General features: G+C 43.2%; 1 protein-coding gene across 2 annotated transcripts in view; it reads right to left on the bottom strand.

The window, feature by feature from the left end:
- Window positions 1–25,562, bottom strand: part of LOC124776884 — a 238,875-nt gene that overhangs the window by 130,775 nt on the left and 82,538 nt on the right. For both annotated transcript variants that reach the window (XM_047252070.1, XM_047252071.1), the window contains exons 5-7: window positions 24,989–25,077; window positions 15,242–15,433; window positions 696–878 (exon numbers count right to left, since the gene is read on the bottom strand). In XM_047252070.1, the coding sequence (XP_047108026.1) occupies window positions 696–878; window positions 15,242–15,433; window positions 24,989–25,077 (464 nt within the window). The remainder of the gene's footprint in view (window positions 1–695; window positions 879–15,241; window positions 15,434–24,988; window positions 25,078–25,562) is intronic.

The following is a 25,562-nucleotide window of genomic DNA, read 5'->3' as shown; positions in this document are numbered from 1 at the left end:
ATTAAATTCTCTAACGATTTCGGAAACGGAATGTCCCATGCGTCTAGCTCATTCTGCGTTGAAAGTCTGTTAATGCCCGACTTGCATCCATAATCAGGTCGGAAACCTGTTCACATGGATCACCTGATTACAAACGACAGCTCTGCCAATGCACTGTCTTTTTATACCTTGTGTACGCGATACTGCTGCCATCTGTGTATGTGCATCATATTGCTGTCCCATGACTTTTGTCACCTCGGTGTATATCCACTAAATGACTTGGTAAGTTAGTGTAAGAGCTAGTCTTTGATGGAACAGTTTGCGCAGGAAAGGAAGCCGTGGGGAGCCGCTTAGAAAGAGTCAGGAGACTGATGACATTTAGTGGAACATCACTGTTCATGAAAGACTGTATCCTGTCTAAAAAAACAAACAAACTTCACTTGTTCTTAAGGTTCGTATTTCGAGTACCATTGAAAATGTCTGTCGTGGAATTCTAAATCACGTTCAGTAGAAAAGGAGAGGAGAAGGTATCGACCATAATCTTGGAGCAAGAATGATGTTAAGTCACATCCTAAAACCTAGATCAGGACAGTGTGAGAGTATTTGAATCCCACTCCTTGTACACGACAAAAACCATTAATAGCTGCTCCGCGTAGTTCGGTAGTTGCAATTTTTGCTGTGTCAAAAAATGCATCACTAGGTTAAGATACACATACCTTCCCGTGTCGGAGGAGTTCGATATTCTCTCCGTCAGTGGAGACCAGCGCGCCGACGATGCCAGACGCGATGACCAGAGTGGAGTGCTCGTGCTTCACCTTCACTGCCTTCCCTTTGGCAGTGGTGTTGCCCATGAGTATTGTCTTGGCAAACAGCTCGAAGCCAGTTAGCGCCAGGGACACCTAGACGGTGGCGAAATTTTTAGATAAGAATTTTTAAGTCTTTATGGGCCTGGTATATCATATCTATATACACTAGTGTTCATGAAATGAGCAAGCATTTCTTGAAAATTATATTGGACGGCTTACTGAACGAGATATGATCATATCACAAGAAAGTTATCAGACAACAGCGTCAAATATGTGCAGTTACAAAAGACTTGGAAGTGAAAAACGCCTAAGAAAATTAATGTTGTTGTTGTTGTGTCTTGGCGTTGGTTTACTGTAATTCTGGTGAGAGTAATCCTATTACTTTTAACGTAACACTTTTATTTAATATATAAAGACAACAACATCATAAAATTTTTGACAAAAATTTATGCGACGTTGTTGTTGTTGTGTTCTTCAGTCCTGAGACTGTTTTGATGCAGCTCTCCATGCTACTCTATCCTGTGCAAGCTTCTTCATCTCCCAGTATCTACTGCAGCCTACATCCTTCTGAATCTGCTTAGTGTATTCATCTCTTGGTCTCCCTCTAAGATTTTTACCCTCCACACTGCCCTCCAATGCTAAATTGGTGATCCCTCGCTGCCTCAGAACATGTCCTACCAACCGACCCCTTCTTCTCGTCACAAACTCCTCTTCTCCCCAATTCTATTCAATACCTCCTCATTAGTTATGTGATCTGCCCATCTAATCTTCAGCATTATTCTGTAGCAGCACATTTCGAAACCTTCTATTCTCTTCTTGTCTAAACTATTTATTGTTTCAATTCCATACATGGCTACACTCCATACAAATACTTTCAGAAACGACTTCCTGACACTTAAATCAATACTCGATGTTAACAAATTTCTCTTCTTCAGAAACGCTTTCTTTGCAATTGCCAGTCTACATTTTATATCCTCTCTACTTCGACCATCATCAGTTATTTTGCCCCCCAAATAGCAAAACTCCTTTACTACTTTAACTGTCTCATTTCCCAATCTAATTCCCTCAGCGTCACCCGACATAATTCGACTACATTCCATTATCCTCGTTTTGCTTTTGTTGATGTTCATCTTATACCCTCCTTTCAAGAAACTGTCCATTCCGTTCAACTGCTCTTCCAAGTCTTTTGCTGTCTCTGACAGAATTACAATGTCATCGGCGAACCTCAAATTTTTATTTCTTCTCCATGGATTTTAATACCCACTCCGAACTTTTCTTTTGTTTCCTTTATTGCTTGCTCAATATACAGATTGAAAAACGTCGGGGAGAGGCTACAACGCTATCTCACTCCCTTCCCAACCACTGCTTCCCTTTCATACCCCTCGACTCTTATAACTGCCGTCTGGTTTCTGTACAAATTGTAAATAGTCTTTCGCTCCCTGTATTTTACCCCTGCCACCTTCAGAATTTGAAAGAGAGTATTCCAATCAACATTGTCAAAAGCTTTCTCTAAGTCTACAAATGCTAGAAACATAGGTTTGCCTTTCCTTAATATTTCTTCTAAGATGGTCAGTATTGCCTCACGTGTTCCAACATTTCTACGGAATCCAAACTGATCTTCCCCGGGGTCGGCTTCTATCAGTTTTTCCATTCGTCTGTAAAGAATTCGCGTTAGTATTTTGCAGCTGTGACTCATTAAACTCATAGTTCGGTAATTTTCACATCTGTCAACACCTGCTTTCCTTGGGATTGGAATTATTATATTCTTCTTGAAGTCTGAGGGTATTTCGCCTGTCTCATACATCTTGCTCACTAGATGGTAGAGTTTTGTCAGGACTGGCCCTTCCAAGGCTGTCAGTAGTTCTAATGGAATGTTGTCTACTCCGGGGGCCTTGTTTCGACTCAGGTCTTTCAGTGCTCTGTCAAACTCTTCACGCAGTATCATATCTCCTACTTCATCTTCATCTACATCCAAAATTAATAGAACACTGAAAATCTTTTCCACGACAACAAAGGAGGTAATCCACATAGGATAGCTAAAGGTGCTACATTACTCGGCACTTACGTGGAATGCTCTTTGCGATTTCATTAAAGAGCTTTATTGGCAGTCGATTCCATCTTCAAGGTAGAGCCATGCAGGGATCTGGAATAGACTTTGTGGCAACTGTTGTGCTACATTTCGCCTTCCCAGTCCATTTCAGAACTAGCTCAGTACGCTTCGTACACTGCCTGATAAAAGAGAAAAAAACCGCCAGAACAGGAAGAGGAAACGAAATGAAACTTCACAGGTTGAGACGGTATGCGATGTAATTTCAATGATTACAGTATCAAGTTTACAAAAAATTTGCCAGTATGAGCCCGCTTATCACTACGACGTTGCACTCCCTCTGGCATGGATGCATGCACTGATCTGGTTTGGAAGAGTGTCATAAAGCTGTTACAACTTCTCATGAGCCAACTTTCCGATACCGAGCGATGTGGCGCAGTGGTTAGCACACTGGAATCGCATTCGGGAGGACTAAGATTCAAACCCGCGTCCGGCCGTCCTGATTTAGGTTTTTCGTGATTTCCCTAAATTGCTTCAGGTAAACACTGGGATGGCTACTGTGAAAGGGCATAGCCGACTTCCTTCCCCATCCTACCACAATTCGATGGCACAGATGACGTCACTGTTTGGTCACCTGCCCCGAAAAAAACAAACAAACCAATCAACTTTCCCAGAATCTATGTAACTGGCCCTTGATTTCCTGGATACGGACACTAAGCTTTATTGGAGACAGATCTAGAGCTCTGGCTGACCGCAAGACTACCTCAAAATCATGCCAACAGTTCATTGACTCACGTAGTACGTGTCAGTACTGTTCTGTAGAAAAAGGGCACCACTATACTGTAGCATGAGATGTAACACATGGGAACGCAGCATGTTCGTGACGTACCATTGCAGCCTTTAGAGTTCCTTCAGTCACTGCAGCTGTGACAGGAAGTCTTACTCTATGGCTCCACACACAGTGACGCTAGCAGTATCACCGCTGTCACTCCCCAGACGCAGAATGCGACGTCTCCTCGTTGGCTATGGTTGAAAGCATCCGAAGCATCTATGAGCATAAGAAAAATCTAGTCTCATGACTGGGAGAAGACTTTGTGGCGAGGAACGCCGTCATCACTGCTTGGGGGGTTTCGCAGCGATCTGCCAAGCAAATGGTCGAGGATCGGTTATGGGAAGCATCAAATCTCGTATAATGTCTTAATTATTGCCAATTAAAATCGACATCATCGTGAAGAGGCAACAAAAATTGTCGCGAGAGTGTTGACAATCGTGATTATTAAATCGGACGTGATTGCGACGATCGAGAATCATTGCTTACATTGAAGTGTGGTTGGACACTCTTAGGCTAATGTGCCTATATTTGCTCGACACTACGATCTTCACTTAACGGTACTACGACATCTCAACGAGACAAAGTGTCCACGATCTGATGCTACCATTTGCTGCGAAGGGGGTATCGTGTGCAGAAGACACCAGATAGTGTAGGATACCTGTCTAGATACTCTTGGCGAGGCGTGATGGATCTGTTCGTCTCCAAACGCAACACTCACGTGTGTGGTTGGTTTATTACAACTAGATGCCGGCGCATGTACTGAGCAATCTAAGCGGAGGGTGTACTAGCTTGTCTAAATCTTTTTTAATTCGTTTTTTGGCTATTCATGCTGTCTCCCAAATCATTTATGCAGAATATAACACAACTGTACGGATCAAATTGCAGGACACGTTCCACACACGTAGACGAAGAAATTATGTTATACGAACATAGGTCTGGAAACAATTTGTCTCCTTTTTACAACTAATTTTCTCCAACTCATTAATCATGGGAAACACGCAAAAAAAGAACATTAAAGCCAATGGGAACATGCGCTCTTGGTGACATCTGGTTACGTTATGCACCGCCAGTGTTTTGTTTTACGTGTCCCTGTGGCCATGCTACTTACATCATTGCTTGTTAACAGGTAACATCAAGTGTTCCAGCGATCAGTACGGGCGTTGCAAGCACACGATTTACTACGTAGAGTTTATCAGAGTTGGCTCGTGCAACGACACTGAACACAAATACCGAGATGGCAGATGTCCATTTGATGTATGGATTAGTTGACGACATGGCACTCGCCCTCAATTTCTGTACCGAGAGAGATTTCCAGGACGAAGGTGCCCCGACAGAAAAAAGTTTGAATCCATTGTTCGCTGATTTAGGGAACATGGGCCATTTAAGGCTGAGTCGGAAGGGGTCTAGAAGGACGAGGACACCGCAACGGGAAGCTGAAATTCTGCATGCTGTTTACGACGACCATAGTGTCGTTACAAGACATCTAGCTGCAACACTAAAGGTTGACCACATGACTATCTGGCGAGTGTTACAGAGGACCAGCTGTGTCCATACCACTTACACCATCTGCAGCTGATTTTCCTGCACGGGTACTCTTCTGCGAATTGTTTATTCAACAAAGAATCAACAACAATTTTAGAGCAACTGTGCTGTTTACAGATGAGGCACCGTTTCAACGTGATCAGATAGTAAATTTTCACAATCGGCATGTATGAGCAAACACCAATCCTCACGCAGCTGTTGAAGCAAGTCATCAACAAAGATTTTCTATCAGTGATGGGCCGGCGTTGTTGGTGGCCGGTAGCTCTTCACTTTCTTCCATCGAAGTTCAACAGACAAAGTTATCATAATTTCGTAGAGAATGTTCTACTTGATCTGTTGGCAGATGTGCCCCTAGCTGCGCGACAAACATGTACTTCATGCACGATGGAGCACCTCCTCATTTTGGTGTTAGTGTCCGTCGGCTTCTAAATAACGGATTCAGCGATGGATGAATATGTAGAGATGGACCTGTTGCCTGGCTTCCACGCTCTCCAGATCTAAACCCACTGGACTTTTATTTTTTGGGGTATTTGAAAGCCAGACTGTATGGGACCAGAGTAGAAGATGCTTAGTCCTCGTGCCCATATTATGGAAGACTGCGAAACCATGGACAGTACTCCAGGGATATATCACCGCATCCGAGATTCACTACGACGTCGGGTTGATGCATTGTATCAATGACCATGGAGGACATATTGAACGTTCAACGACAAATAGTTCGTTGCACTGGCTCAGGACGCGTCTTGTGATACCAAAGTCCAAACAGACCTACTCCAGCAAAAGAATACATTAAAATCCTCCAAGTCATTAAACCTACGATGACTGGAGCACGGAGTTCGAAATTAGGGAAATATTATATCACTCCCTACATTTTCTAAACAGCCGACTTTCGTGCACTATGCCCACTCCTCAAAAAAGAGCAAGTACTGTTCAACAGCGACGAACTGTATCCGATCAAACCATTGAAAGTAGTATTCAATGAGCTGCTCCTAAACACATCGACACAGTTTATTCACGAATGCCTCACTGCGCTTACTATTCCAGTTATAGGAGTTGCACAAATATCAGAACATGCAGAAGATGCTACCGGTAAACGCCCAACGCTTTCTTTATGATCGACCTAGAGAGCTCAGACGCGGGTAAACGCATCTACAATTTGCTTACCCTGCTTCTCCTTAACCTTTTAGGAATTAGCGCACATAATTGAGTGGATGCGGTTTATTTGAACTGTACCATCATATTATCGCCCTGCGTCGTTGAGTCCCGAGTGAAACGTTTGCGCATTAAAGACACAGAACGCGTATCCACAGGAGATGAGGCCCGTACATGAAAAAAGTGACATGGTGATTTCCCCATTGGCAAAAGATTCCGGACTGGTTCCTCATTTGGATCTCCGGGAATTGCAAATGGGGAGTTGACCATGAAAAAAAGATTAAATAATCAACGAAAGAGTAACGTTCTACGAGTCGTGGCTTGGAATGTCAGAAGTTTGAAACTGGTTGAGAAGTTACTGTGAACAGCTCGGTGACAGAGTTTTTCTCATCAGAATCGACAGCATACCAACATGGACACCAATAATTCAGGTATATACTGATCAGCCAGAACATTATGATCACCTACCTAATAGCCGGTATGTCCATCTATGGGTCGGATAACAGCGGTGACGCGTCGTGGCAGGAAGCAATGAGCCCGTGGTAAGTCCCTGGAGGGAGTGGGCACCACACCTAATTCCCATAAGGTCTGAGGAGGACAGCGATGAGCTCTGACCCCAAGTTCAATCACATCTCAGATGTCTTCGATTGGATTCAGATCAGGCGAGGGGGGGGGGGGGGGAGCAGTCATCAACTGGAACTAGTTACTATATTCATCGAACCACTTCATCACCCTCCTGGTCTTGTGACGTGGCGCATTATCTTGTTGAAAAATGCCACTGTCGTTGGGAAACATTATCGTCATGAGGGGGTGTACGTGATCTGCAACCTGTGAACGATACCTCTTGACCGTCATGGTTCTTTGCACGAGCTCCACTGGATCCATGGAAGCCCATGTGAATGTCGACCAGACCATACTGGAGCCGCTGCCAGCTTGTCTTCATCCCGGATTACAGGTGTCAAGGAGCTGTTCCCCTGGGTGACGAATGATTCGTGCCCTACCATTGGCATGATGAAGAAGATATCGGGATTCATCAGACCATGTAACGCTCTGCCACTGCGACAACGTCCAATGCCGATGGTCATGTGCTCACTTCAGTCGTAGCTGCCGATGTCGTGGTGTTAACATTGGCACATGCATGGTTCGTCGGTTGCGGCGGTCCATTGTTAGGAGTGTTCGGTGCACTGTGTGTTCAGAAATACTTGCAAACTGCCCAGCATTGTTTCGCCACAATTTTTCGCCTATCCTGTTTTACCAGTCTGCCCAGACTACTACGCCCGACATCTGTAATGAGGATAGCCGCCCAACCCCCTCGACGTCTGGACGTGGTTTCACCCTGGTTTCGCAACGTGTTGAAGACATTCACCACAGCACTCCTCGAACATCCGACAAGTCTTGCAGTTTCCGAAATGTTTGTGTCGAGCCTCCGGGACTACCACGTTCTGCCTTTCTGAGATAAACGAGCACTTCCCCCATTCTTAACCGACAGTACGCACACTGATTCTACATGCACCGTGCATGTGTCTGACTGGCAGTCACTCCTCTCCAGGTGACGCTGCTATCGCCTGGACGGATTTATATAGATAGTAGGTCTGTGGTCATAATGTTCTGGCTGATCAGAGTACATGCTGACTTCGCAGGCAGAAGGTGAAGAAGTAGAGAAAGTATTCGAGGATACTGAACGGGTAATTCAATACGTAAAGGTACATGAAAACATAATAGTCATTGGAGACTGGAAAGTGGTTGTAGGAGAACGAGTAGAACTAAGGGAAGGGAGGAATTTTGACTTGGTAATAAGGAATGACAGAAGAGAAAGGCTAACTGAGTTCTGCAATAAATTTCAGATGGTAGTAACGAATACTTTGCTGAAGAAGCAAAACAGGAGGGCGCATACATGGAAAAGGTCGGTAGATAGTGGAACATTTCAGGCAGGCAGCATCATGATCACGCAGAAATTCCAAAATCAGACATTCGACTGGAAGGCGTACTCAGAGGCAGATATGCACTTAGCTCATATTTTGATAATGATGAAGATTAGGCTGAAGTTTAAGAGACTGGACAGGAAGAATCCACGCCCAAAAAGTGGGATACGGTAGTACTAAGAAATGAGGAGATACGCCTGAAGTTCTCTAAGGCAGCAATAAGGAATAGCTCAGTTGGCAGTAGAGTTGAAGAGGAATGGACATCTCTAAAAAGGGCAATCACAGAAGTTGGTAAGAAAAATATAGGCCGCATGGAAAATCTCAAGAAATCGAGAAAGAAATGATTGTCGGAAGGACTGACCCAGTATATAGAAAAATTAAAACAACCTTTGGCGAAACGAAAAGATAGGGCTGTAACGTTAAGAGTGCAATGGGAATTGCACTATTAAATGCAGAGGAAAGAGCAGATAGGTCGCAAGATTATATTGAGGGCCTTTATGAGGGAAAGGACTACCCGATGACGTGATAGAAGAAGAAACAGGAGTCGATAGGGAAGAAAGATGGGATCTAGTATTACAATAGAATTTAGAAGAGCTTTGCATTATTTAAAATGAAATGAGGCAGAAGGAATAGATAATTCTGAAATCATTGGGAGAAATGGTGTGTAGGATGTATGAGACTAGCGACACACCGTCATACTTTCGAAAAAAGATAATCTACACAATGACCAAGATTGCAAGAGACCACATGTGGTAAAACTATTGCACAATCTGCTTAACAGCTCACGCATCCAAGTTGCTGACAATAGTTATATACAGAAGAATGGAAAAGAATGTCTTAGATGACGATCAGTTCAGCTTTAAGAAAGGAAAAGGCACCAAAGAGGCTTTCTGACGTTGCGGTTGATAATGGAAGCAAGACTGAAGAAAAATCTAGACACATTCATAGGATTTGTCGACCTGGAAAAAATGTTCGAGGATGTAAAATGGTGCAAGGTGTTCGGAATCCTGAGAAAAATAGGGGTAATCTATAGGTCAAGATGGGTAATACACAATATGTACAGGAACCAAGAGAGAACAATGAGACTAAGAACGTAGTGCGCGAGTTAAAAAAAAGGGTGTAAGAAGGGGATGTTGTCTTTCTCTCGCACGTGCTGTTCATTTTATACACAGAAGAAGCAATTACGGAAATAAAAGAAAGGTTAAAAAGTGGGATTGAAATTCAAGGTGCAAGGATATCGGTGATGCCAGTTGCTGATGGCATTGCTATCCTCAGTGAAAGTAAAGAAACAGGACCTGTTGAATGGAATGGACAGTCTAATGAATTAGGGGAACTGATAAGGTGAGGTATGAGGAGGTTCTCCGCAGAATCGGCGAGGAAAGAAATATATGGAAAACACCGACAAGTGGAAGGGACAGGATGATAGAACAACTTTTAAAACATCAGGGAATAACTTCCATCGTACTCGAAGGAGCTGTAGAGGGTAAAACTGCAGAGGAAGACAGGGGCTGGGATACATCCAGCAAGTAATTGAGGACATGGGCTGCAAGTGCTACTCTGAGACGGAGAGTAAACCGAAGAAAATCGGAAGTAATGAGAAGTAGCATAAATGTGAACAGTGAGAGACTTATTATCAGAATTGGAGAACAAGCAGTAGATGAAGTTAAGGAATTGTGATACCTAGGCAGCAAAATAGCCCAGTGCGTACGGAGCAAGTAGGTCACCAAAAGCAGGCTAGCACTGGTAAAAAGGGCATTCATGGCCAAGTTTACTAGTATCGAGCACAGGTGAGGATTTGAGAAAGAAATTTTTGAGAATATACATTTGGAGCACAGCATTGTATGGTAGTGAGATTTGGACTATGGGAAAACCGGGACAGAAGAGAACCGAAGCATTTGGTATGTGGTGCTACAGACGAAAGTTGAAAATTAGGGGAACTGATAAGGTGAGGTATGAGGAGGTTCTCCGCAGAATCGGCGAGGAAAGAAATATATGGAAAACACCGACAAGTGGAAGGGACAGGATGATAGAACAACTTTTAAAACATCAGGGAATAACTTCCATCGTACTCGAAGGAGCTGTAGAGGGTAAAACTGCAGAGGAAGACAGGGGCTGGGATACATCCAGTAAATAATTGAGGACATGGGCTGCAAGTGCTACTCTGAGATGAAGAAAGATTGGCACAAGAGAGGAATTCGTGGCGGGCCGCATCAAACCATTCAGAAGATTGACGACGAAAAGAAAAAGAAAAAAACATTTAACATTACGCCTCCCCACACCATAAACACCTGGACCTCCAAAACGATCGTGTTCGACAAAGTTCCTGGGTGCGACGTGTATCCTCATATGGCGGAGGGAGGAACACGTAATGCACGTAACTTTTCATTTATTTTTTGTGCACAACAGACTTTGGTCGACCTTCATGAAAGCCCATCTCTAATGATCATTCTGTCGACGGGACGTTGAACTCGAATTTTCTTTCCATCCTTCTCGAGAGTCATCGTTCTCGTAAGCACGGCCACGAAGAAATTCTGCAGCCCGACTGTAAACAGTTTTTTTTCTGATTTCCAGAAGTTGAACGACACATTTCGAGGGATTATAATTGATTCAGGTTTTCATGAAAATCGTAAAAAATCATCCAAATAAAAACTTTACGTGAAATTTCCGTTTGTCATAATACTGTTTCTTCCAAAGTTCACTGTAACCAAACTATTCAGTCTTTTCATAAAAATGACAAAAGACCAATTTTAAAAGAATCGCAATGTCGAGTATGAACAGTATCGTGTAGTGGTCGTTTGTAAAAGCTTAAAGAGAGATTCTCCTAAGTCCGCGTCGTGTTAACGTACCGTACAGTTTATACCAACCGTTGGATCGACACTGAAGCATTGCAGCGGACGTGGACGTTGCTGCGGGCTGGGATCTGGCTCTGTATCGACTTCCGTTCGCCAGACACCAAAACACCTCAGGCTGCAATGCGCATGTCGCTGGATCGCAGTGTGGCAAAATGCAGCGTTATCCGACGAATCCCGCTTCAAAGCTGAAAGGTGTGCTTACAAGTGTTACAATCTAATATGGTAACCAGAAACATGCACGACGCCACAGACGTGGGCCTTTGGTAGTATACTCTGTTCATCATAAGAATAAACCTGGCATAAACATTACGCCACGTTTCTTCCGCGTTTGCTTCAGTCTCATTGGATTTCGTTTCGCGTGGAGCGGATATCAATCTGAGTTCAGTACAATAAAGTACAATCATAAGGATACGTTTTATGCTGTGTTACATTTACGTAAACTGAGGGATGATGCGGGACAACAGCTTTAGCGACACATTAAACTTGGACAATACTGGCCAGCCAGCTGGTCCATCTAACCTGCAATGATGTGAGCAGCTGCAATTAAGACGTAAAAAGGGACAGGCAAAGAAACGATATATCTTCGAATGTCATTTAATTTTTAAGGAGAATGAAATAATATTCGGCAAAACTTCAGTACTACTGTACGCTTCTTACGTGACCAGACGAAAAGCATAAAATGCTCTCGTTCTCACCTAACATAGTATTCTAATTGCATACAAGAGTGATGAAAATTCCTGACTTTAACACAGGGTAAATTTTTGAGTGAGCTATGTGTGGTGCAAAAGCGTACTTCAGGGATTTCCCCGTATTGTTGAATACTGAATCCCTTGAACGTATTAATTACAGTCAATAATATAGTAATCTCTTCGCTGCTTCCTTATCCGAATCCGAGAAATACATTTCAGTTCTGAAACGGTCATCCGCTACGTTGATAACGAGTCGATCAACAACAGAATCCACGAAACCACCCAGGTGCCGCAATTTCTCCTTTTCCTTCATGACGTGCCGCTCTATATCCCGCGAGCGTTCAGCAGCGGCATGTGGAAAAGTTCCATGCGTTAGTTCCAGTACGTCGGCAGCTTAACAGTCTTATTATTACTCGGGCCAAATACGTTAACTTGGCCCCACATCAGTTCTGTTGGGTTCATTTTGTAATCGTACAGTGGCAAATGTAAAAATGATGCATTTGTAGGGTGTGCTCGATGCTGTGAAACTGATTGTTTTTCATATGTCTACGACATTTATAATATTTGTTCGTGTGAGACTACATCTGTGGTATAGAACAATGGACATGGTCCAAATAGAGTATTTTGGTTTTTATTTCTGCCCTAAAAATTAAAAAAATTAAATTTATTAACAACCTCTAATAAAAGATCAATATTTAAGAATTTATATTTGAAATGAAAACAGGAGTTTCGTGTGCAATATGTAACTGTAAACAAGAAGACGTGCATTATTCATAAAAAATGATGATGATTTTACAACTACGAGTTGTTGGTATTTCAAACTGAACGAAAAAGAAAAAGTAAGTAAGGCGAGACTTGAACTAGAGATCCTTGAACTGCACCAGGTTTTCAATTTACGACGCTACCGATTTCGCTGTACATCCAATGTGCATTCGTGTCTCAATTATATTAAATAAAGTCCTGCGGTAAACAGCAAAGTTGATTGTTTTCTGTAAATTTATGAAAAACATTAAGACAACCTATTTCTCGGCACTTCTTAACCGCGTTCCACAAGCGTGTTTCACTACAGAACAGGAAGAAACTTCAGCGATTTTCATACTGCGTATTAACAGCGCGACAATCGGAGCACAACACAACAGAGACTGTGACTGTACGCGATTTTTGAAATAAAAACTACTTAGCTGAAGCGTGATTAAGAAAAACGTTCATGGCTGTTAATACATTGAACTATTTTAAAGTTTGATTTAATGTAATTTAGTAATAATATGTCTAATACATAAGTAGGACCAACTTCCAAGAGCGTAACAACACCAGTGTACGTGTGCTCCGGCTTCTGACTAATCATCGCGTTTGTATTTGTTTACATCAGGTTTATTCTTATGATGACCACAGTTTAGTATTATGCAATGCGGGAGAGCTGCCACGGGATCTGTGGTAGTAATGAAAGACACCATGACAACTGTGGAGTACATGAACACGAATGAGGACTATGTGCATCCGTTCATACTTGATGTATTCTCCGGAGGTGATGGGATTTTCCAGTCATAAAAATCTGTCACAGGGCAATAATCCTACTACAGTCATTGACGAGCATGATAGTGAACTCAGGTTGATGTCTTGGTCACCAAATTCGCGCCGGCCGCGGTGGCTGAGCGGTTCTAGGCGCTTCAGTCCGGAACCGCGTGACTGCTGCAGTCGCAGGTTCGAATCCTGCCTCGGGCATGGATGTGTGTGATGTCCTTAGGTTGGTTAGGTTTAAGTAGTTCTAAGTTCTAGGGGACTGATGACCTCAGATGTTAAGTCCCATAGTGCTCAGAGCCATTTGAACCATTTGAACCAAATTCGCCTGATCTGAGTGACGGAACCCATGTGGCACGCTGTCGTGTGCCAGATACGTTCCCGAAAACCATCGGCCCGTATTAAAGACCTATCTGTAGGCATCTAGCTTCGGATACCTCCAGAAACGTACCAAGGAATTGTCGAAATCACGACACGCTCGCAGAATCACTGCTGTTATGCGTTCCAGAGGTGGTGGATATCTTGTTCTTCCTACAGATTTCTGGCTATCAAGAAAGCAGGGACGTGTTTACGGTACTCTCTGTATTCTTACTTGAGATGTGGTGTGAAAGCAGCGGAATATTTAAACTTTGTGAGCCTAGTTTTTCTTGCTTTTTGTATTGCCCGTCATTTCAGGTGGCAGCAATGGACAGTTTTGTAATGGACACATTTTTCTTCATTGCTTGCTGTGTCGGATTGGGACAGAATGGGTTGTTTCATCTCCAGTTCTTTGATTACCTTGTTTCCTCTAAACGAATGTTTCCACCATGCCACCAGCACTATAATCTTAAACGCTGCAGTCATGGACTGTGCGGCTGGTCCCGGCGGAGGTTCGAGTCCTGCCTCGGGCATGGGTGTGTGTTTGTCCTTAGGATAAGTTAGAATAAGTAGTGTGTAAGCTTAGGGAGTGATGAGCTTAGCAGTTAAGTCCCATAAGATTTCACACACATTTGTACATTTTTCTTAAACGCTATTAATCATGTTCTCGTCAACAAGGTGTTTTTCTGCATCCACTACTCTATCTAATGTAACTCTACCTGAGCAACCAAATGAATATTCATGTTTCTGGAAAATCATATCCACCAAAACATTGCGAAAGTGTCACCAACCTGTCCTGAACCGTCTTCTTTCGGATAACACACACAACGTTCCAAACATCAATGGTTTCGTTCATTTTTGCTCAGTATATATGACAATACTGACGTACGTATACTAAACATGTTAGATACTTTCTGGAGGTAACTGATTGACTGGCGTCTTAATCCCCTCCCACCCTACTACTCCTCCTTTTCCTCCTTCTCCTGCTCCAAGACTGTAATAGCTGTTGTGTACAAACCTGGGCAACACAATCACGCGCCGTCGCAGGCATGGTTAGGAATGTGAGATGGGTCTGTGTACAAATGTTTAAATAAAAATTCCTGTTTGATGCGATAAACGTTCCTTGTTAGCGGTTTCTGCAGTGTTTTGCTAATAGTCCTGTGCACGTTGCACGTTGCACCACGTCCTGAATGCTGTCAGGTCTATTGCGGAAAGAACCGCTTACGGTACGTCAGTGTACGAACTCACGTTTGCTGCCGAACTGGTGCTATAACAGTTGTTGTTGGCCCCCTACAGTTTCGACGCTCTGCTACGTTTTTGGATGGTCCTCTGATTATTGCTTCATTAAGTAGTTACTTCTTTAGTATACCCTGTACAATTTCTTAAATTTGTTGTCTTTGGTCACATCCTGTGTACTCCACAGTGTAATAACTTATCTAGCTGTTGGAAGATACTTAGTGCAGAGGGAATTTTGCAGTTCCAATCTTGGACCGAAAGGTTGCCCTCATACGTCCTAAAGAGAATTAGAAACAAAATTTAACGTACATTATTTTGTGTCAGATTGTTCGAGAAGTTTATAATGGTGTCCAGGTTCGTGAGCATCTGGTCCGGGTCTAGGGTTCTGTTCTTGTTCTTCAGTGCGCCGTCCTCGATAGTTTTTGGCTCTAGTTGTTCCAGCGCCTCCTCAACTCTATCACGAATCGTGTTGGTGGCTTCAGTCCTTGTCGTCTGGCTGTCCTGCAACAAAACAACGACGGCTGGTTACAGCCTCAGGGTGCCCCTGCAATATCAATGCATCAAATAACAATAATGTCACAAAGCGTGCAGTGATACGAATATTTTCACCTTACAGCACATAGCCGGACGTATGCTAATGAGGCAATTATGTACCGGTGTTTATAGAAACAGCCTAGCATCAGTCATGGTCGTGAGCGAATTAGGTAACATAGGAACACACAATGGCGACACATAGCCCTTGGTAGAATGTAGGTGGAATTTTGAACCTCGTCTGCCTCTCGGGACAGGAACTGAGAGCACGCCACTAAGTTCATACACAGGGTGTTTCACAATGTATGTTACACCAGTCTTCGCGGTTGTAGGGACGACTTAGTAGATCAAGTTTTACTTAGGAATCCATGTCCGGAAACAGTTTGTATCCGTGTTACATGGAAAAAAAGATTCACATATTTCACTCCTATTTACTGTGATTTTACAACAGCTGTTCGATATAGCGATCACCAAGTTCGGTCCACACAGTGTATCTTCGCAGTAAGTTCGAATAAACTGTGTCTACCATGCATCGTGAATGATTAGTCACTGTTACTGCAGCCATGATCGTGCAACCAAACCTTCCTCCGACTGAACAGATGTATCATGAACAAGACTCTTTATGTGGCCCCACAAGAAAAAGCCAAAGGAATTAAATCTGGGGATTTTGGTGGCCAAGCATGTGGTCCACCTCGGCCGAGCCACCTACTCCCGTAAACTACGTTTATATGCTTTCGGATGAGAACTGCAAAATGTGCTGCTGTGCCATCATGCTGGAGCCACAACTCGTGCCGAATGCCCAATGGCACATCTTACAAAAACTCCGACAGCACTTTTTGCAGGGATATCAAGTACCTAGAGCATCCTATAGGTGGGGAAGGATGTAGAACCCAAAGACACGACCATTGCAGATATCTTCCCAGGCATTAATGCCGAAGGTCTGCTGAGATCACCGTGTACACGTGGCTTTCGGGTTTTCTTGATGCAAAATGTGGTTAATTCGAGCGTTCAAAACACTTTCCCTGTTGAAATGCGCTTCGTTGCTGAACACACCGCCAACTCGGAGCACTACAGTTTCCTCTATCGCTTGCGAATTTCCCACTTTCCCGTAGCCGTTGTTCTACTCTGGCAGATATGGAATGAGATGCAGGAGAAGCTCAACGTCTGTACCAAGAGTACTTTCCAAATTGTGTGACTCCATTACGGCGAACTTCACCGTAAGTTAACAGCATATCGGTGTACTCTGCGATCGTGTACTCGGGCATCCTATTACTGCAGTATCAATCATATTGTCAACTGACGCCTGACACATCACCAGGAAGCTTGAAAGCAAGAACATCAAGTGACACTGCGTCATAATACCATCAATCACTGTGGGTAGCCTATCAGAACAGGCGAACTGTGTAAGAAACATCTAGAGCATGACTGAGCGGCTCTTATTTCCCGTGTAGCATGGAAACCAACCGTTTCCGGACATGGTTTCCGATGTAAAACTTCATCCACTAACCCCTGTCTACAACTTCTAGACGTGTGTAACATGAATTGTGGAACACACTGTGTAGCGCTTATATTCGTGTTGACTATGCCTGCCACACTGCTTATAGTGTCGTCTGTGTTAGCACGTTCCTTGGTTCAACTTCTGTGTAAATATTTGATAACATTTCCCGCCAATTTATAACACTGTAATTAAAGCATGCATGTAGTTTTAAGAACTAAACTAACTAAACTCCACCTCTGCAGGCCATGAAGGCCCAAAGGTACTGACTGGCCGCCGTGTCATCCTCAGTACATAGCCATGACCACTAGATGAAGAGACGCAGGGGCATGTGGTCAGCACACCGCTCTCCCGTTCAAATGTCAGTTTCCGTGACCGGAGCCGCTACTTCTCAGTCAAGTAGCTCCTCAGTTTGCCTCACAAGGGCTGAGTGCACCCCGCTTGCCAACAGCGCTCGGCAGACCGGATGGCAGCCCGGCAGCGCTTAACTTCGGTGATCTGACGGGAACCGGTGTTACCACTGCGGCAAGGCCACTGGCAATTTTAAGAACTACATTTTGTAAAAATACTGAAATGCTGAAATAGTATCTGTAGAACTGGTTCACGTATAGGGAACGTAGGTTTGTACTTACGTAAAACCTGGAGGGAAGTACCTCCACTACTAAACCCGCATGGCGGGAATAGAAATGGCGTATTTGGCGGTAGAACCGCAAGGAGCCTTCTTGGTACTGTCAGTCTATGGCTAACATGCAAACTGTTGACATCCTGCATATTGAAGGAGTCAGCAAAGCAGCAAGACTGAGTGATAATGCCTCGGATGAGGAAGAGTACTGGCTACTTATTCATGGCACTTATTGGTTAGCTCCGAATTACAAAAATACAGCGCCAAGAAAATAATTTTCATAGCCTTTATACATCATGAGTCACGAATACATTTGCCACCTTTATTTTAGCTACAGAAGATGGCCAACGCCACTACCTGCAGCTCAAGTAAAGGTTTAGTATTGTAATTGTTTGCGTGGACGAGTTATTGATTTACATGCAAATAATAATCGGTTTTAGTTCAAATTTGTGTCGAGAACCTTGAATCACTCCTCAGTCACGTTACCTAGACAGGATCTTTTTCAAAATGTCCAAATATGTGTGAAATCCTAAGGGACCAAACTGCTGAGGTCATCGGTCCCTAGACTTACACACTACTTAAACTAACTTCTGATAAGAACAACATACACACCCATGTCCGAGGGAGGATTCGAACTTCCGGCTGGAGGGACCGCATAATCCTTGACATGACGCCTCAAACCGCACTGCCACTCCGCGCGGCCAGGATCTTTTTCTTACTGATGCAATACATCCGAGTGTCTTATTTTATTGTACTGTAAGGTATTTATTGCTTTAATAGTGCTGATTATCTTTCGTGCAGCAGTAAATTTCTTAAGTGTTCAGTTACTTTTATTTCTGAAATACTCGACGTAAATCTCCATAAGTGAGTAGTCTAAGGTTTGCAAAAGTGTAGATGCAAAGAAAAGAACTTATTACTTTACTTAAAAGTCATTCTTATTCAGATTTGTATCCAGTATTAAAAGTAACTGAATAGAACAGTGATCATAATAAGTGGTTATTGACTACTGCAGTTTAAGGGCAACTTAATGAGCACCTGCTTCATAGGTTTTTTGAAATGTTATTATTCATGTATTTCTCTTTAAAAGTGTTTTCATATTGTATCTTGCGAGAAGTGTCCAGTTCTGATCTCAGTCAACTGACAGAACAGTTTCTGAGACTCCATGCTAACGTTGAGCCAGTATAACAGTTGTTATTCCAGTTAAAGTACTCGTAAAGTGATTTTCTGTTCTTTAAAAAGCTGGTGGTAATTTTTCAGGCTATAAAAGATTCAGAGATTCCATGTTTCACTTAAACTTTGTTTAATGCAAAGCAGTCTGTGCTCACTTTGAATACACATAGTATTAATAACAATCAGAACAGCAATTTTAAGATCATTTCTACGTCAGTGTTTCTTGATAGTTAAAGGATAAAAGCTGCTTATGTTCAAATTACTTGTATTCCTCTACCTGTAACTTTCTTATGTCGAATACAGAAAGTACGTGTCAGTGAGAGGCAGTTTGTTGCCAAAACATTTTAAATTTAGATATGTGTTGCTCTTGGCACACTGCTGTTCTAACACTTGCTAGATCGTCCTGCTATTTCAGGTCCTATTTGAAAAACCGTATTCAGTGCCAAGTATAGTCATATACATAAGTTAATTTTCTTGTTGAACAGTATTATCACTTGGTATTATTTTGGCTAATTAGGCTGGCGAACGTTTTATTCGTTTACATAATTCTAGTTTACTTTAAAACTACAGTAACCTTAGTTTGAATTCCGCTAGTTCAGTTACTGCTCCCTATCAAAATATAACCTTTTGGGTAACGGAAATAGCCGTATACTTTTTCCAATAATAGACAGTCACGGTCATTTTAAATTCCTTTCATACGAGTAACATTATCGGCGAACTGCTAATGTGGTGGTAACCAGTACACACTCGGCGAAGAAGACAAAGATATACGAGCGACGTGGCGCAAGGGTTAGCACACTGGATCCGGGAGGACGACGGCTCAATCCAGAGTCCGGCCATCCTGATTTAAGTTTACTGTGATTTCCCTAAATCGCTTCAGGCAAATGCCTGGATGGTTCCTTTGAAAGGGCACGGCCGACTTCCTTTTCCATCCGTCCCTAATCCGTTGGGATCGATGGCCTCGTTGTTTGGTCCCCTCCCCATATCAACCAACCAACCAACAAAGATAACGTCGGACAAAGGCCTCATGCAAAATCGGCGTTACCAGGAAAGTTATCAGAGAACAATTCTTCTAAAGACACAGTGGAATTAATGACACTAGCTGCCAGTGGGCATTGTTTTAAATCAATGGGGAAGGTTGAAAATTTGTGCCAGAGCAGGAATCGAACCCAGGTCTCCTGCTTACCAGCCCATTATTCTCGTTACTAGCGGCATTTCGCCGACTCCCGTAAGAGTTTGAGCGTGGTGTGCATCCGCACTAAAGTAATCATTGGCCATCCTCGCCTTAATTATATATATGTGGTGTGTGTTCTTTCAGACACGTTTGAAAGAACAGACACCACATACATAAAAATTCTCCTGTTACAATGGGAGGAGCATGAATGTAAGACCAACACGGCAGGAGCCAGTGCAGTAGTTTATCTGAAGGCAACTGTCGAAGAGAGGCCAAAGGTTTTCGTGGCTGAAGAACAGACAACTTCTAGATGGACAGTGTTAGACAGGGTGCCCCCGCGAAGAGACCCGGTCCGTGAACCTCCGAGGTCATTGTCGCTGTAGCAAACCAAGTTGCAGTATACTGGTAAGCTTCCTGTGCGCAGAAAACTCCTGGCGCGATTTTGTTGTCTTTATTTTGATTCGATATTCGTCACATTTGCGATAGTAGTCTTATTTGTGCGGCTAGTTTCAGACCATCACGTTCATTTTCAAACTAAATGGCCTTAGCCATAAGTGTAATCCTGCAGTTCCTACCAACGTACACGTGAGTAACCAAATATTTATTAGTTCTAACCAGTAATTATTACATAGACACAAAATGATGAACTTCGTATGAGCATACAATGTGAACTCTTTCCATTCGAAAGCAGCAAGGTAGGTTTTTAATGGATTGCATACTGAAAATCGTGAAGAACATATGCAGTTTTTACGAGCATTCCTGTATTCACAAATTATTTTGGACGACCAGCCAAAATAACAGATTGTGTATTGCTAATCCCAACCCTTTTACAACTCTGGAATCTATCTACCACCTTTCATAACAATCTTTTAGTGATATTAATCTAGCGATGGTACTAGACTGAATTTTTTCAACTAGACATATACGACCAGTAGGTCGAAGTAAACAAGAACCCATTGACAACTAATTAATCTCAAGCAGAGACGACAGAATGGCATTACCAAAAGCTGAAGTAGAAAGTGATGTCATTGCGAACTGCATGTCTAACAATGATGACTGGCTAATACGCCGAAAAAACGGGGACATTTCCGCTACAGTCGAGCAAAGACGGAACGCATGGTTTCACCAGCTGCGGAAATTATGAAAATCGAATACACTGTCACCGACGATGTGATAACTCAGGATACGGTCGTTTTGCATGAAAGTGATAGGTTTTAATTTTTTAGAAATGTTCTCGGATATTCAGCCGTGTTGCATCATCTTCAAGGTGCGATATTTCGGCAAGATCACTTGCCGCACTCTTAAGATGGGCCTGATATCATACTATCTTCTGCTGGGCGCAGTCTTATACAAGGCGAATCACCCAAAACTTGCACCGCAGATATTGTGGAAATGGATAGTGCTATTGATGTGCAGTTTTCCCAGAATGGATTAATAGTCGTGGGCTCGCATCGTTAGCCAATCGACAGGATATAACTATACTTAGGAAATGTATTTTTTGTGTAAACATACACTTTTTTAAAAGGAACAATGCCCATTGGCATTAACAAACTAAAAGTGGGTAACTTAGAGCGTTTGTTCCAGGATTCTAGCGAGAGTCTTCATGAGATATCGTATTTCGAAAAGTTTCCACACCGACACTTGTATAATACCTGCGGTAACTGACACTAAAGAACAACAAAAGTGGATACACCAGTTGTTTGGATTCTCACCAGCAACGAGAAAACTGACCATCAAACGTTGTGTTGAAAATGACCACCGGCAGCGGCAATACACGCTTCTAGTCTGGTGTGGAACGACCGCTGCACACATGCTAGCATTTCAGCGGAGATGTCTGAGCAGGCTGCAGTAATACCTCGTCGCATATCATCGGGCGTAGCAGGTATGTCCTTGTAGACAGGGCCTTTCAGCTTTCCCCACAGAAAAAAGTCCACAGGCGTCAAATCCGGGGAACGGGCCAGCAAAGTTACAGGTCCTCTACGTCCGATTCAACGATTTGGAAACAGTTCGTGAAGACATGGAGCAGTACTTCGCGCACTATGGACCCGACAGCCATCATGTTGATTATACAGGTTCTTTCTAGTCTGCAGAGGAATGTCTTCTGTCATCCATGAAAGATGGTCTGTTAGGAGGCTGCGATACTTGTGCGCGTTCAGAGTTATGTCTATGAAACATAGGCCTATGAGCTGATAGTTCACTATCCCCCACTAGGGTTATCAACAGACCAATAGTGCATTCTTCGGCGGTTTACGTAGCCATGATTAGTAAATGTGGCTTTGTCACTAAACAAGATATATGATACATCTGGAATATCCTGTCTTCATGCCTATGTACAGAAGTTAAGACGCTTCTCATCGTTTCGATGCAGCTCTTGGTGGAGAGAGATGGGATAGGGGTGGATCCTATGCCCATTGAGAATGCGTAGGACACTTGCCCAACTCATGCCTTTTTCTCGTGTGAAAGCGAGGGAGCCAACGCGCAGATCAACTGCAACAGAAGCAAGAACATTAATTTTCCTCTCTTCTGTCGTCACTTATTTCCTTCTGTTATATAATCTAGGTATTACACTACCACTTTCACGTAACTGGTTGGAGAGGTTGATGAATAATTGCTAAGATGATTGACGTCTGTTGGGATATCTCGCCGCATACACCGTACAAGTACGAACTGCTCTCACCCTACACTCTCCGTACACCATGAGCATGTTGGGTTTTCCTGCATTGTCCAATCACGACCTATTGATTGAATTGTCACACACTAACTGACCAGCAAGTCGCAATGCACTCAGGGAACACACAAGCACACTGTAATCAAACATAACAACTTCGTACCTAGTAACTATGCATGTCGAATGGCACAAAAAAGTGTTGGTGTGAAACGTTTCAGAATATGATATCCCGCAACCGACTCGCACTACAGTCCTGCAGCAGACACAACTGACGTTCTGACTTACCCTCCGTTTAGTTTGTTAATGTCAATAGGCATTGTTCCATTTAAAAAAGAATATGTTAATACAAAAATACACTTCCTAATCATTTTTACAATCTATTTATTGATTAACAATACGAGCCCCGGACATCAACTGCTCACGACACCCGTTCCAGTCACCGCCACCGCCTGCCTACAGGGTGTAATACGGTATGAAGACGCGGTACGGATGAAACTCGTCATCGTTACACACATGCCAGAACATGGATTGACTTACAACCATTTCTTGAGCAATACTCCGTATGTCTGTCGAGGGCGTGTTCTGCACCAGTGCTAATGCCTATGGTCTTCACACCAGAACCATAAAATGAATTCATCGTGCTTCGATGTGGGGCATGAACGCACATGGACAATTATGATCCGTTGCCAGCGAACAACTCACCTACAGCTCACCTCTCTCCCAGGGACCTGTGGATGGCGGTGAACAAGCGTTGATATAGCCCTCAACGATTCGGGAACCGCTAAATGTACGACCGCTGAGTGCAAAAGCATTTCCATCTGCCTTTTTCTCCCAAGAAAACCGCTCCATTACCCGTCCGTTCTGCTTAACACAAGAGTGCCCGTCTGACACAGGACGAACCAGATTCTGCAATGTGCACAGCGTCACCGTCGATGCGACGTCGTATCAAATCAGCATTTGGACTGTCAAACGCAAGGCGTTCGCGTCCCAGCAAACGCTGGAAGAAACTCCACAATGGTGTCCCACCCGGAACACCTGCTACCATTTCGACTCAGACAGCAAGGTTGTGTGCCTACCTTCCCGGCGGCGCGCGACGCTGTGAAATGACGCCTAGCGCCGAGTGCTAAGGGATGCTGACATGGGTTGCCGTGTGAAAGTTGCTTGTTATGACCCACTCTACCAGCCCTCTCATTTTTTTACATTCGTTTTAGAAACACCCTGTATATCATTTGTATTTAAAAACATCATCACCATATCTTGTAATTTATGGCTGCCTTGTAGTAACTGATCTACGGTTGCTATAGTAATTTCCTACGTGCGGATGGCTTAAGACACATAAAACCAGTTCATAAATAAGTAACAATTATTTCCAGAAATCCGGACATGTTTTTCCTCTTGTAAATTTTATTATAATTTGAGATAAATTTCAGTTAAATGCGTAATACGAGGGCTATTCGGAAAGTAAAGTCCGATTAGTAGCGAAATGGAAACCACCGTGAAAATCAAAAATGTTTTATTTGAAACAGTTTTCTAGACCTTCCAGCTACTTCTCTACAGACTCGCCGTTCCCACTTAAACATTTATCGCAGTGTTGTACCAACTTTCCAATGCCCACGTCATAGAAGGTAGCCGCCTGTGCTTTCCGCCAAATCTCTACGCTGGTCTGTGCCAAAATGTTGTCTTCATAGCCAGCGGTTCATGAGAGCAGCAACGAAACTCAGTACCTTGAGTAATCAAACACTTCCCATCGAAAACGCTGGAGAAGCAGCTTCACTGCCTCTGCCGAGTGCAGGCGACAGAGCATGACAGTTATGTTATGCTGGTAGCATGATACCAGGCGCAATCTCTCACTAGACCCTCACACTTGACGGGAGAATTTTTTTTTGTAGGCACCTTTACATGCTCAGTGTCCTCTCAAAACTGAGGAGAGTGACGCCACGTGATCGACGGGCATACTAGAGATGCAATGCAACACATCTGATCAAAGTTTGATCGGATTTTCACTGTCGTTTTAACTTCTTGGTTGATCGGACCTTACTTTCTGAATAGCCCTCGTAGTATTCAGCACCAGAGAGCAATGTTAAGAATCTGAGAATTAGAGCCAGTATTCGTATTGATTATGACAGGTTTACATATACGAATACAATCCACAAAATTGGCAGATTTCTGTACTGTTCTGTACGTTAAAAATGCGAAATTCAATGCAATACATCACCTATACTCACATTCGCTCCTACACACCATGGTGTTAGCATTGACGAGTACATGGCTAGTAGCACTGTAGAAATGAGCTCACATGTTCACATAATTCATGTGTTAAATTTGGTACTTGGCAGAGAGAACGTTGTAGTGGTATCTGGAAAGGCAATAGTTTTTGTTTTGTAAACGGTCCTTACCAACCATGAGGTAGTTGTTTCCTCCGTAGATGGCAGCGTTCTTGGAGCCATCATCGTTTTGCATATGCCAGGTAATCCTTCTGCATGTTCTGAAACAAACATGAATTGAATTTTTGGTGTGATGGATACACATTGCAATGTTACAAGTTCTTTGAGCCAAGAGAAATTGCCAGTTCACGTTGTGGGAGGAAAAACTCGCCACAGCCACCTGCGTCGCCTGGTGAAAAATGGCCTCAAATGGGACGATAGGCCCAAAGGCCTCCGCCTAAACGGCTCCGAAACTCCGTGGAGAAGCGCTTAACGGCTGGATAACGCCCGTCCTTTCTTGTAGCAAAAAGTACGGTGTCAACCGCCGAAATACGGAGGGACGAATAACAAATCAGCACTTAAATTGAGAAGGTTGTCTTTATTTTGAAACGAGTTGTTAACTTCGTTACAAATAGGCAAAGACGGGCTGTGTTCCAGCATGTCATTTGGGGAGATTTTTCTTTCTTTTACAGCCGTCAGTTGATATAAACATTAAAAATAACGGCATGAGCACGGTGGATCGACGTGCAATCACCGGTTGCTTTAG

This window comes from Schistocerca piceifrons, chromosome 2 (genome assembly GCF_021461385.2).
Source record: "Schistocerca piceifrons isolate TAMUIC-IGC-003096 chromosome 2, iqSchPice1.1, whole genome shotgun sequence".
In the NCBI taxonomy this organism is placed as follows: Eukaryota; Metazoa; Arthropoda; class Insecta; order Orthoptera; family Acrididae; genus Schistocerca; species Schistocerca piceifrons.
Note: the sequence above shows the minus strand (reverse complement) of the source record. Positions and strands in the feature narration are given on the sequence as shown.